The 14,189-nt window shown below is 38.3% G+C and overlaps 2 protein-coding genes across 11 annotated transcripts in view; one reads left to right on the top strand and one right to left on the bottom strand.

Annotated features, from left to right (window-relative positions):
• The window catches only part of Smr (nuclear receptor corepressor smrter), a 150,623-nt gene that overhangs the window by 113,423 nt on the left and 23,011 nt on the right, over nt 1-14,189 (top strand). For all 10 annotated transcript variants that reach the window (XR_011899704.1, XM_019047455.2, XM_019047451.2 and 7 more), the window contains 3 exons: nt 1,425-1,725; nt 2,653-3,307; nt 8,348-8,451. Coding sequence is in view for 9 of the 10 variants with exons in the window: in XM_019047455.2 (XP_018903000.2) it covers nt 1,425-1,725; nt 2,653-3,307; nt 8,348-8,451 (1,060 nt within the window). In the remaining variant the exon portion in view is untranslated. The remainder of the gene's footprint in view (nt 1-1,424; nt 1,726-2,652; nt 3,308-8,347; nt 8,452-14,189) is intronic.
• LOC109034360 (uncharacterized) lies at nt 8,463-11,112 on the bottom strand. Its single transcript, XM_019047457.2, has one exon. The coding sequence runs from the start codon at nt 10,464-10,466 to the stop codon at nt 9,075-9,077; it is 1,392 nt and encodes a 463-aa protein (XP_018903002.2). The 5' UTR covers nt 10,467-11,112; the 3' UTR covers nt 8,463-9,074.

Raw genomic sequence — 14,189 nt, 5'->3', positions numbered from 1 at the left:
GATTTTTTCTCCATTTTCTGACGTAATTCCCCTATTTTATGTGTTTTTCTCAATTGCCTCAAGTTTCAAGAGATCGGTTGAGGGTTCAACATAGTCTCATGTCTGAAGTATATATGGTGGATTCCAACATCTTTTGATTGTAAAATTTAAATCAAGCTGTTCTTGACTTGTGACCGAATCCTAGCTTCTCTCAATTTCTCTGATCAAAATTTGATTCACATGAAAAGATGTCTGTTTCAAGAGAGTAACTTGACAATTTAAGGTCCGTGTGCCCATAAACATGGATAAAAGTATTGTTGATGAAAGTTACACTCAGATTAGTGGCATATTAATCTGATCAATGAAATTATGTTTTATCCATTACTCTTGAACTTCAAAATTAATCCGACTGCCGACTTAAAAATTTGATTCTGTGAATGACATTAAGCAGAAGCAGCCTGGAGATATTTCTTGCTTTCTAATTTCCTCTCATACCTTCTTTTTTTAACTAAAAGCTATATATACACCATAATGCTCAAAAAATTTTCAGCACTAAAGCTTGCTTAATCTCCAGCTGGAAAACATAACTTGACGGAAAATTGGGCGTCATTTAATTGAGTTAGGCTGATTCTGGTTTTCGCTATATGCAGTAACTCTTCTTAAATATGTGTTTTTGCACAGCTCAAAATTGACCAAGGCAGCCTGATTGTTGAAATTTTAACTGGCCATGTAGGCAAGATGAGACAAGACACAGCCCTATATGCGCTGTGTAATATAGCGATTTTCAACTCTTGTTGTGCCAACATAAATTTCAACAATCAGGCTGCTGCTTCGTTTAGATCCTTTAAAATGTATTATAATGCGTAATTTCCAGTCTGAATCCTCCAAAATTTTGATAGGCTCCTTGAGATGTTGTTAGCATTGAACCATATTTTTGAAAGTTTCGACAATATGTATGTTCATGTTTTTAAGAAGTTCACTCTCAAAAGTATTCCAATGTGTATCAATGACTCAATTTTGCGCTCTAGGGGAATCAGTATAGTGATTTTTGTGCATAGATATAACGCCTGTCTTTATTATTGGTCGGTTACCCCTCGCCTTGTATTCAAGTCTAGTTCCTATGAATTTGATCTTTAAAACACTTATTCCGATCAAAACTCAAAAAATTTCCAAAATGTTTGATTTGCATGTAGCAAATGTTTAGATTCTCTACAGTATTGTTTTTTTTTAAAATTAAAACTGAATGGAAGTGTTGTGAATTTAATTTTACTTTACTTTACGAAAGGGCCTTACACAAAAGTCCCAATCTTCTCTGAAGACCAGTCAGGGTTTCATTTTCCTGTTTTGTGTTGGGAGTATTTCACAGATTCACATGTTGTTACGTCCTTCAATGTATCATCATTTGTTTAAACTAATTTGTGGTGTGCTTCGTTCTTTTTTTGCAGATGGAAGATAAAAAAATGCGTTCTTATGCTGTGATACCCCCATTGTTATTAGATTCTCGCCAACGAAATATATCGTATCTAAATAACAATGGTCGTTGTGACGATTTTGTTACGGAGTACAAAGAAAGACAGTTATTAAATGTCTGGTCGCAGGCAGAAAAGGATATTTTTAAGGAGAAATTTTTGCAGCATCCAAAGAATTTCGGTGTGATAGCTGCCTCTCTAGAAAAGAAAAGTGTACGCGATTGTGTACAGTACTATTATCTTAGCAAGAAAACAGAAAACTATAAACGATTATTAAGTAAGTATCGCTTTCTTAATTATTTCTTAAAAAGTCCTTGGACTTCTTATATAATATATCGTGCAGGCCACACTCGCCTGTCAAATTGTACTGTTCGAAGTAACCAGGCTGTTTTAACTAAGTCAGAGTTTTAAGCAGAAATTTTGCTTCCTTGTGTATCCTAGGCACTCTGTGATGTTGAAAGTTTGGAAATAAAGCTCAAAATTATGCCTCTTGGACATCCTCTCAAAAAAAGAGCTGAAAATCCCAGATTAGATGCTGTTTTCAGTAGCTGATCGCGTGACGAACTCTTCATTTCTTTTAGATCGCTGATCATAAATGTAGTCAATGAGTCAATTGATGAGTGAAGTTTTCTGAAATCTTAGGACTCAAGAAGTGAACCCTTCAAATTTTCTTAACTGTAATGACTCCTACCACTTCTAAAATTGTAACGCCAGGAATTTGTAATCGTATTTTGATCGATGAAAAGTTGAGCTCTGGTCATGACATTGTTAGAACACACAAAGCCTCGTATTTGAGATCTATCCTTATTTTTGACGAATGCTCCAGAGGCATTTTCTTTCCTTGATTTTCAAATATTTCATGCGAAAACATACATTATTCTCACCTCAAGATACTGCATGATGGTAAAATTAAAATAACCAGCCTTAGAAAGCCTGTTTTCATTCAGAATTGTTTGTTAATAAGCCCAAAAGTAAATGATAATTCTTTAAAATTATCATTAGTAAAGTGTATTTTTGATGTAGACTGTATAGAATTGAAACAACCAATTTTGCAGTGGGCAATCCCTTTGCAACATCATTGTGATTTTCAGGAACATTAATACAGGCAACTGTTAGCCAATCTTTTCAACCTTCTTTTTGGTTTATTTACTATTTGTATTTGCATTATGCTAATAAGTTTTCGTTTGTTTTTTTCAATTTTCAGGGAAGTCAAGGCAAAGGACGAGGTCAAGTCGAAATCCTCATGGGAAAGTAACTGGCGGTAACGCAAATTCGGCTAACGCGAACGGAACGCCGATGGATTCAATATTGAATAGTGTTAGCGGTGTAACAACGCGGCTCCAGCGGGAGCAGTTGCAGCAGAAACAAGAATATAATAATCAGTCGGCAATATCCGGTTCTAGCGGTTTAGCGATCAACAGTGTTGTGAATGGTCTCGAGCCTAGTGATAATAACGAAGAAGAAAGTAGTTCGATATTAGCGTCTAATAATAGTAATGAGCCATGTGCGGGTGAAGACACGGCCTCGCTAAATTTAAATAGTAGTAGTAACCAATTAAATTCGAATTCCTCGCTGAATAAAGATGAGGTTCCGTGCTCGTCTTCTCCGAGTCCTTTTAAAAGTGATGTTTTGAAATTTTCTAGTTGTACAACGTCGACGACGCCGAGTCTAGTGACGCATAATTCGTTGCCGGTCTCGAGTTCGAATTTGGCCTCCCATCCAATAAGTTCGATACCTAGTGATAGTAATGGATCTCTTCTTCCCTCCTCTGATGCTCAATCTACTAGTGTCTCCTCTGCTTTGTCGATGACATTAAATACTGTGGCTGTGTCTTCAAATAACAATCATATTTTAAATAGGTAAGATTTTTTAGTAGTTTCTACTTTTTCAATCCTCTGAAATCTCCGTGTTCAATGCTCTTTTGCTGTTTGAACGGTGCATGGCTTTGTTAATATAAGCATAGAAATTAAAATAGCAAGGCAGGTATGCTGAGTTTTTTTTTCCCCCTTAGAATTCTCAGTCTGAACAAGTTTCTATAAGTTTAGAGGCTCTTGAACTATAACCACTGCACTATATTTATACAGACTTCATGACAAAAAATTTAAATCAAGGTCTCCCTCAGAAAACAATACTAATGATGAATTCAAAGTAAAGTTTAGAGAATTGGAGAAAGGTTGCAATGATTGTAGGAAGGTGGAAGTGGATAAAAATCTCATGACTCCTCCAATGGAACAGTTTATTTATAAAAAGGGCCTCTGTGTCAAAACTTTGTCATCATTGGTTCCCTTAAGCACAGGCAGGCAAGAGTTTGGTATTTATACCTTTTTTGCAAATCAATTTTTCATTTATTCTTTACCTGGTTGAATCAAAATCAGTCATTTTTATTTGGGCCTAAAAGCTGGAAACCGAAATTACTCTCCTGTCCCACTCTTTTTTGGAATTCTTTAAGTATTTCCCTGGTAATGTTCATCATACTAGTTACTTTCTAGAATGCTTTATTATCTTTAGAAGGCTGGAAAAAAAGTTTTATATCAGAACATCTGAAGGTTGGCAGGAGCCACTCTGTGGCCCTAGCAGGGTGTCTATTGTACAGAAAAAGCATGGATTTTGGAAGGTTGGTACGGGAGAATGGTAAAGGTACGGATTTTCCGTGGAAAGGTACAGAACTTTAAGATTTTTGTGATGAACTCTTGGCAGTGGTCCTGGGGATTTGCAATTTGCTAAAAAAATTACGATTCATAACCTCAGTTTGACTCCTTGCTGTTTTCAGTTTAGTCCTTTGTCATTCTGTCATTCCCGTTTCCCAATCCGTTACAGTTAAAAATGCGTGTGAGGTGAGGAAGTAGTAAGGAAAAAGCAAGGATTTTTGAGAATTGTCGAAAAAAGGAATTTTCGGGAAAGTGAGGAAAAAGCAAGGAAAAGGTACTAAAAACGCAAGGAATTCTAATGACTGAGTACTAATAGACACCCTGACCAGTCAGAGTGACCAATTAAACCTCCATCATTCTTCACCTTTGCGGGCTCTGTTAGCAATGCACAGCCATCATGTTTAATGCTGAAACATTTTACGCGGAAGTTTAAATTTCCTGAATGAATCCATTTTCCCTATTTGCTTTAGTGTCACATATTATTGTTTCCTCACACAAATATAAGATCACTTTTTGTTTTACAGAATGTGTCATCTCTCGTAATGCATGCCATGGAGAGAACATACCCCAGCTCCCTATGTTTATGCTCCTCAACCCATTTTCAAGAATTATTTGACCAACCCCTCGCCCTGTTTCTGTTTTGTTTTTTTTTCCCCTCAATTTTGCATGAGCTACGTGGGAGCAGCCTGCTTAATTTCAAAATGAAATCAAGCTGTATGAATCTACAAATTTTCGACCATGCAAGTTTGTCTAATTAGGAATTTAGTTTGTTGAAGGAGAAATTTTTCTAGCTTAAGCATGCATTGAATTTACTTCTGGCTTTCCTCATGAATAAACTGCTACCATTTACATACCCACCTCAATTTTAAGCCTTTTTTCAAAGTGTGAGTTACTCTAACACAGGCTATGGTATAAAGGTTTCGTTGATCTAGTATTTACAAATATATTCACAAAAATGTGCAAAATGGGGCGTTTGGCTGTTCTGAATTAAAAATAGCCTCCTGTAAAGGAATCGAGTAGCATATAGATGTTTCACATGAATTAAGGAAACTGGGTTTGTCAGATTTCTAATCAATGGCCACCTACATTCTGCGACCCTCTTTTTCATTAGCAAAAAATAATTAGGTCCCCAGGTGGCAAAATTGAGTGAAAGTTGCCAAAAATAGTACACAGCATGAACTGTCAGAAACTTCCTGTCAGCCTAATTGAATCAGTTCTTGGAAAAGCGTACAATGTTCATTTTCGCCCAGTTAAAGAATTATCTTCTTAAATTTTCTTAAAAACCCTCAAAAATGTTGTCTGCAAGTCTCATAAGATCCTTGAAAGTTCCTTATTTTGTTATTTTGAACTCCTTGAAAAATCTTGGAGAGCCTGTCAATACGGTTTTAAAGAGCTGTTACGATCTATGGGAAAAAGCCCTAGAAACTTTAACAAAATCTAAGCACAATCTGAGCATTGGACCGCATTCATAAATAATTACAAGATCGAGAAGTGTTCTGAGGTAGAGTATGAGGCTCCATAATGTTTTGGAAATTTACAATTCAGTGAAATCATGATCCCACCTTGTTATGTGTTTTAAGTAGAGATCTGGATGGTTTTGTTTTTTGTCAAGCCCAATTAATCACCATTTTCAGCCAATATTACCAAGTATTTTACTATGTTACGAGTCCTCTACTAAATTCCGATTCTCTTGAATTTTTAGTTTACTTTTATGTGTTTATTTCTGATCTGTGATTCTCATTATTCCTAAACTGGGCTTATGTTTCTCTATGACACTCTGATTAATTTTCCTTTAGTTTACCAGATCCAATTTCTCCCTGTTCTTAGACTGAATAATAAGCCTTGTTTGAAAAGTTGACAGGAAAAATAAGATGAGAGTCACTGACGATATCTCCTCATCATTAATTTTTGTCAGAGTAAAGCAATCATCTTTAATTTGACCCCTCCTCTGAAATCAATACTTCTCTGCCTTGAATTGAGTGAAAGGATAGCTTGTATAAAGAAAGGAAAGTAATCCATAACAACTATTGGCAGCACAGCCATAGGTGAATGAATATTTGCCTATTATTTGAATAAGTTTTTTCTTTCCATCCCCAATTCTCATAGCCCGAAAATTAAAACGATAATTCAATAATGGCTTATAATTCCCAGTTGTATTTAAAATGAACGCCAACAATAGGGGAACAATCATATTAAAACGCTTTTACTCGGATTGCTATGCTAATCAATGTTGAATCAAAGTTCCCCATTCTCTCCCCCACCCTCCTCTCTTCAAACTGTGAGGTGAGCTCCCTTTAAAATGTTCCATTAATTTCAATTACTATCAATCAGATATTTTCACTATCCAATCGTAGGTACCTTGTTGTATTCGTTCTTTTTTTCCTTCTCTCAAATCCAGGTTTTTAAACTCATTCTCTTCATGCTACTTTACAAGCAAACTGTTAAAATTTACAGAAAAACCTTCCTCAATTTTTTTATTTATTTATTCATCTGTTTATATGCAATTCAGAAATGGGTAGAAAAAAGTGTGAAAGGAAAATAAAATGTCAAAATGTTTTGCAAATTTCAAATTGATGTGAAATGCAAAGTAATGCTACCTAATTTGCAATCCCTAAACTATAAACGTACTTAAAATTTGTGTACTAACTTACTAAAATAAAGTCATATAAACTCATGATAGTGAAACATGGCATTCCATGGTAGAAAAATAAAAAAGGTACAATAGGTTCCGTCAAATTTTTTTTGTTTTGTTTTTGAATTTGGACCGTTATTCTCAAGAGTTTTTCATTTTGTCACATGTAATTTAAAATTTTGCTGGAAAGGTAGTATTTTCCTCCATTCAGGAGGTTTTTCTTTCTTGTCAAAAGATCACTTGCCAGTTTTTTTTTTTTTTTTTTTTTTTTTTTTTTTTAGTTTTCTATTTTGTATGCGATTATTGATTCCTATGCCCCTCCACCATCATTATTGCCCTCATATTACTGAACTGGCAACAATCATGCCAGCCCGTTCCGTAACTCCATGGCAAAAAGGCCCAAGTGCAAGTGTTAAATGAAAATTCATCTTGTAAATTCGTATGCACACTGAATTGGTTTGCCTATCATTAATCTCAATGAGAGTGGAGACTCCTAGAGAAGGGCGGCAGAAGTAATTAAAAGTTATTCAATTTGTCAGAATTAAACTTGAGAACCCCTTTCAGAGCAAGCTTGTAGGATTTGATTCAACAAAGATCCATCCCCTCGAAGCCCATAGCAGGCTTGTTTATCTGATGAAAGGCATTGTGTGATTAATATTAGAATTCCTACTTATACAGTATTAATATCATGATCTTTCAATCTGTTTGTTTTTCCTGCTTCCACAATCATATTAGACAAATGGATTTTCATTCTTGTTTCAAAGTCAAATTTTCAATCCTCTCCTTTTTTTCTTGTCTGCAAGAGTTAAAGCAAGAATAATTATCTATTCCTCTCTTCTCTCTTGCTTAACTCCCTCCTCCTATACAATTCCCCCTTTTTGTGTCCAGTTATATTATACACCCAGTTGAAACATCCCTATTTGTCAACAATGTGCAATTAATGCTCATGCCTGGATTTTCATGTGAATATTTGAGCATCTAATGCTTTTTTAATTTTATCCTTTCTCCACATTACTTTTTTCATTTCCTTGTATTTCTCTATTGGTTTTTTCTCTTTTCCTATTCTTTGTTCGAACGGTTTTTAATTTTTAAAGTGATAGCTACGCACAGGAAGACATTGATTGAAAGTTGGAGAAAAATTTTAGTTTTGAGTTTTGGCTTTGGTTTAAAAAAAACCATGCAACAAATCCAATGATCCCCTCATCCCCTCTCTATTTATAAACTTAGTTTTCATTTTCTAAGTAAAGAACCTAGGTAAATTAAGCCTTCTTGGATGCAATGCTGCTTTAATTGTGCGGCAATTTCTCTCATTTATGAACCCTTTGGAATCTTAAATTCTCTGTAATTTTCAACCCCAAATAAAATGTTTTTTTATTTTTTTATTTTTTATTTAAATATTAAAAAAGTAGAAGAAGGGGAGAAAACCCTTTATCACGTTTAATTATTCATTTGTGCTCGAACCATTGCACAGCCTGTCCTGAATTTCTATTATTTTAGCAATGTTGCATCTTATCTACATTCCTGTTTCTCAAATGTATTCCATTTTAATGTATCTTGCACTAACGTTTATTTTATCTGCCTGTCAAACTGATTGTATTTTCTCCTTTTCTTTGTTACAGTGAAGTTAAAGTAGAAAATAAAAAGAAAGAAAGGAGAAAAGAAGATAAAAGTAAGAAAAGTGATGACTTAGGCGGTGATACAACAGATGAAGAACTGGATGAGAGTAAGTCAAATCTTTTTATACATATCTTTGATCTCTTCTGATTTTGATCTCCTGTATCAAAAAGTGTCCAACTAAGGTATAGAAAACTTTTCAGGAAACGGCTTATAGTTCAGTTGAAAATTTGTTAGGAGTAATTTTCTGGCAAAAAGTCTACTTTATTAACTTGCAAATTTCTCAGAGAAGTGAAAGAATTAAGTTAAAAATCTATTTTTCCTCAGAAATGTAAATTTTAAGGAACTTAGTTGGACGCTTTTTGAACAAAAGCATTCATATTAACCCATTTATTCTGTATGGCTTTATTTTAATCTCATCGTATCTTATGATTCATTCATAATATTTGTTCCTTTTTCATTGAAAACCACAGATTAGTAATAATAGTAGAATTTTATTCTGTAAATACTTACATTTTATGTAGTTTGCCATGCAACATAGTTTATATTCGGGTTTTTTTTTTTTATTAATTACTAACTATAACAATGAAACAAAATTAAAAGCACTATTTAAATTTATTCAGTTCAACACAATTTTAATTTTTTTCTCTTTGACTAATCTTAAAATTGATGACTTGAGGTGAACAAACTCATTTTAAACCAAATAGTTTTCTCTTGCTGAAAGTTTTCACCTCAATCAGTTTTTATAGCATTACTATTGTCTACTAGCAAAGAATTCTTTTCTGATTTGGATGTATCATCTGATATGAGCTGATTATTTACCATATTTTCTTCCTCTGGGTGACACATTTTGCGATGTTTATGAACAAAATAGTAGCTAGGAAACTTGGATCCACAAGTTTTACAGGGGTAATATTGAACGTTCATATCAAGTAGTCGCACTTCACGCTTCGATCCAATGGACTGGGCTGGTGGTAGTTTTTTAGAACTCAGCTTCATGAAAGATGGATGAGGCACTGCCTTAACTTTTATGACACCTCCCATTTCAACAGAAGTCAGGTGGCGTTTGCTGTGTTTCTGGAGGCAATACTTGCTTTTAAAAGTGTGATCACAATAACTACATTTCAGAGTGTCTTCGCTTTTTCCATCGGCAATTTTTTCATCAAGATAATTTTGACTCTGAATAGGCATCTGTTTACTATCCGGCTCTGCACTCTTGGTCGTATTCAAGTGTTCCCCTTGGTTTTCATCTTCTCCGACCGGTGAATCTTGAATCTTAGCTCGGTAGTTGGTATTCAAAATTCTTTGAAACCTCACAGGACCATCACACGAGGCTACGTCTATGATGACTTTATTATTTTCCTCGTTACTTTTTGAGTTCCTGGATTTGCTTTTTTTCTTCGAGATTTCTTCGTTTCTCTCTGTGATTGTGACAGTCAGTTCATCTGTGGTTCCACTTATGTTAGAGAGACAAGGAGATAAACTCGAAACGGAAGTTGACATATTCGTCTCTTTTGAAGTTGAAGGTTGTTGCGTGTTGATGGTCAATGGAGGAGGGTCTACGATTGGTATTGGTTTTGATTGCACCGGGTGGAAAACAGTGGAGCTCATATCCCAGCGGTTTTTCTCCTGGTGAGGTTGGCTTTTCTGCTGCTGTATTATCGCTGGGAGAAGTTTCCGGCTGGGAATAGGTTTGATGATATTCGCTGGTAAAGCTGGAGTTGTGGGTGTAGGCGGCAATAATGCAGGAAGTGTTTGTTGTTCAATGAGAAAAGATCTGCACAAATCCAGAGCCCTTGGCATGTGCAACAAATGCGTTGCTAAAAGCACACTGTATATATTTTCAGTATTTATATTCAAGTAACCGGTGTACATGAATGTTAGGAGGATACCAAATATTTCGGCATTAACGTTGGTTATGTAAATCTCAGGTGCGGCCTCTTGAGTTGCTAGTAAGGATCGCAGGTACCCACTCTGTGAGGAGAGGATGATTTTGTGCCCGCTGAATTTTTGCATATTGTCATCAGTGCCAACATGGATGATCGTGTCCGGAATAGTGACCATCGTAGAAGAGGCCAGAGAGCTGTTCTCTCGTAAGAGCCAAGCTTGGTACAAAGAATACATTCCTGTTGAATAGGATATTGTCAACTTGTTGAAAGTAAACTGTGAGTTGATTTTTCCGAAAATTTCCGGTTAATTTAAATTTTCGTCGTGTGAGAATCGCACAAACTGAAAATTGACTATTTTTGGAAAGTCCCTTTTTTCGCACATAAAATTTTAGTCCATCAAATCACAAACTAATCACTATTTTCTCCTGTGAATCCTCCATCATTTTCACTTCCTCCTTGGAACTTGTCAACCGCTGAGTCCAATATCGAATATACGCGACTCGATGACGGCATAATATATTTTTTTTTTTTGTCTTGATTAAAAATTTCCGCACGTCCGCCTTAAACTCTCGACCCGGACGTATCGAATGGAGGAGTTCGATTTTAGAGCTGGTCCACGATACACGGTTGAACGGTTGGGTTCCGGATTTTCTGGTCGGAAAAGAGGCGCGAAAAATAGGAGCGATTTCCGGCGCGTATCGCTGGCGAGTTGCGGAGTTAACTGTTACCGCGGTTTGCGGTGCATAGCCGTAGCCACCCTCGCGGGCCGTAACCCCCGGTGGCGCCCGCCGGCCAATCAGGAGCCGCGCCGCTCAAGTGTATCTGCCCCCACCTGTGGCTCCTTGCATATCTCGCCCACCCTCTGCAGTCGCGTATCATAGATTTCGGGGGGGGGGGGGGGGGGGTTGGTGGTGGTGGTGGTTCGAAGATATCGTTTAGACGTCGGAAAATCTATTTTACCCCCGAAAATGCTGAGGCAAGGGTGGTCACGGTACATGGAAAATCTGGAAAGTTGTTTTCAGGTGGGTCCAAAAGCACGGATACATCGTGGAATGTCAGATTTTTTTCTCTTTATTTTCTTTCTCCCTTTCTGTTTTTTTGGGCTGAAGTTTCCCGGAAAATTCTGTAGGAATTGTTCATGTCTGCCAATCGTGACGAAGGAAATGTGTCCAATTTTTTCCAAGGAGCGGATATTTAATTTTTGTCATCAGCGAGAAAAAGTATCAAGAAAGCCCCTAATTTATTTTTTTTTTTGAAAAAAGTCAGATCGGTCAAAGTCAGCGTGCGGCTTATTTAGAGAACAGAAGACAAAAATCAGAGAAATTAGCTGTGAATTCTCTCTTTCCTCTCGACAACGATTCTGCTTCTTTTTTTTCGATCCTCTCGATTTCGGCCAACCTCGATGATTTTCTGTAATTTCAGGAAAAATTTGGGAAATTAAACACATTATTTTTCCTCCCCAGAAGACGCCTAACTTAAGCTTTTGAATTGGGAAAATCATAAATTGAGGCCCTTGGAGGATCACTGCTAATGTATTTGCTCCCTATCTTTGCATTGAGAGTTTGTCTTGATGTAGAGGTGGACTCTCAGGATAGCGTGGGATATCCCCTCCATTTTGGCCTCAACTTGAGATCTTTTTTTGAGCTTGGGAGTTGGTTTCAGAGAAAACCAGTGGCACCATCGTGTTTCTCGCGAACTTTTACCTAAGAATCAATGGTCAAATCGCAAATTCCTCGCACATGCAACATCTCCATTCCGGATTCTAAGGCCATTCTCGTTCGACTGATCGATTCTAGCGCATCATTTCACCCGGAGTCGTGCGCGATGAACGAGAAGAAGCCGCGAAACGACGGAAAGACGACTAGACCGATTCGACGAAGCGGCGGTGGCGGCGGCGGCGCAGGAGTCGCCAAGGAGCGAGCCCGCTCTAGTGTTGACATTTAATTTATCGAAACAAATTTAAATTAATATTTGATTTGAGGAAGACCGGAAAAAAGGGAGCAGAGGAAGGAGAGCCAGGGTCGCATCCAACCCCCGCGCCCCCCGTCCCCCCCCGGGGGGTTTTTTCCTTTAATTTAAAATAAATACGGAGGCGCGGAAACTTCCGGAAAAGAGGAGCGGGCTCCTCGAGAAGCTCGTGAGCCGCCGGGACCCCGCCGAGTGACGGGAGCTGCGGCTCAAGACTCGCCGCGTTTCGAGATTCCACCCTTCGGATCATTAAAACTCCCGCGCCCGGGAAAAACGGCGTATCAATGCTCGTGCCTTGCCAAATCGACTCGGATCGAATGTTGAGGTGGCCATGGTCAGGGAAAATCTGGAAAAAACGGGAGAAGTCAGTGATGTAACACAGTTGTAGTAACACAGTTTGTATATAACACACTAACACAGTGTCTACCGCACTGAAAGAAAAAGTTGCGGGCTGTATAGATATCGACGGTGTAAGTCGGCAATCACATAACTCGGTTTGCGACGTCGCAGACTTCCTGTCATACTTTATTTTTTAAACGGAAACTTACTCAACAGCAATTCTTTAAAACTGTCATGATTTTTCTTCTCTATGCGAAGAAAATTCTGGAAAAATTTCAAGAAATAATGTCAATTTGTTCTCCTTTGAAAAAATAACATAGAGGCGGAGATTTTCAGACACCGCAAACGAGTTATGTGATTACAGACTTACACCGTCGATATACCGTCTGTTCCAGGCCCAGAGGCCGACAGCTCCGAGTGCTGGAGCCGCACCTTCGACTGCTCCAGGTACCCGTAACTTTCGGTCTCTGAGCCCGGAACGCGGACGGTTTGTCTATACAGCCAGTAAGTACTTCTTCCACGGCCGGAGTTGGCGAAAAATGTGAGGAAGGTCAGTAAATTCCGAATTGGAGGAAACTTGTCACTATGTCGTAATATCTCCAGAAAGCGAGTGTTTCCTTTCGTCGAGGGAATATTCGGCAACACTCGAGTGCTCATACTGCGTTTTTCCGTAGCGCGGTACTGAGATCCACCTGATCGCCGTGCGGGGGGGGGGGGGGATTTTGAGTCGCGGCCGTGTTTTCGCCCTGTTCGCTTTCGAGTCGATTTAACAAATTCCCTCGAGTCGGGAGAGGAGGAGGAGGAGCGAAAGAGCGAGGAATATTTTTGCGCGGCTCCTCGTTACGCTTCTCCCGGCATATTTTTTAATACATTAAATTATGAAGATCCCGGGCTTGCGACCGCTCGGCCTTTGCTCGGGCTCCCCCCCCCCCCCCCCCCTTCGGCTCCTTTGGTCCTTCGGATCCGCCGTTAACCGCACGTTGCTCGGTGCTTTTCTTTTTCACCCTTTATTGCATATTTAATTTCTCCCCTCTCTCCCCCCCCCTCCTCTGGTATTCGTGCCGTTTCCCGCGATGATAATCGAGTCAATTATTGCGAATGCGATCGCACTCGTGAAATTCAAATCGGGAGCGCGGGGTGTGTGTGAGGGGGGGAGGGGAGGGGGCGATTTTTCATGCGATTGAATTTTCACGTGGGAAGGAGGGAGGAGATCTGAAGGCGGACGATGGACGGAGGTCGGGGTATCGCTTTCCTGGAAAAATTGTTCTCCTGAAAAAAGTGTCGACGCTGAAAGTAATGATTCTTTGAGTTGCAAGCCTGAATACGCCGAATAGATCCCTTATTTCATACGCTGAAATATTTTGACATCCCTGTTTTTCATACCTTGTTTTGGCTGTACCAAATAAAAAAGGGAAAACACTATGAATGCACCACAAATTTCTGACCTCGCCTCCTTCAACCCCTAGCCTCTTTCCACAAGGAGCAACTCCTCGGCTGTATTTTTGAGTTGAGTAATTGCATAGCTTAGCAGGCTGATTGTTGAAATTGATAAACAAAGCGATAAACAAAGAAGACTTCGGGAGTGTGGAGCGATCCTATTGGTTGAAATGGGTAATTTCTATAGACTAAGGGAGAAAATCATGGACAAACT

Source organism: Bemisia tabaci, chromosome 4, assembly GCF_918797505.1.
Source record: "Bemisia tabaci chromosome 4, PGI_BMITA_v3".
In the NCBI taxonomy this organism is placed as follows: domain Eukaryota; kingdom Metazoa; phylum Arthropoda; class Insecta; order Hemiptera; family Aleyrodidae; genus Bemisia; species Bemisia tabaci.
This window is presented reverse-complemented; position numbering and strand designations above follow the sequence as displayed.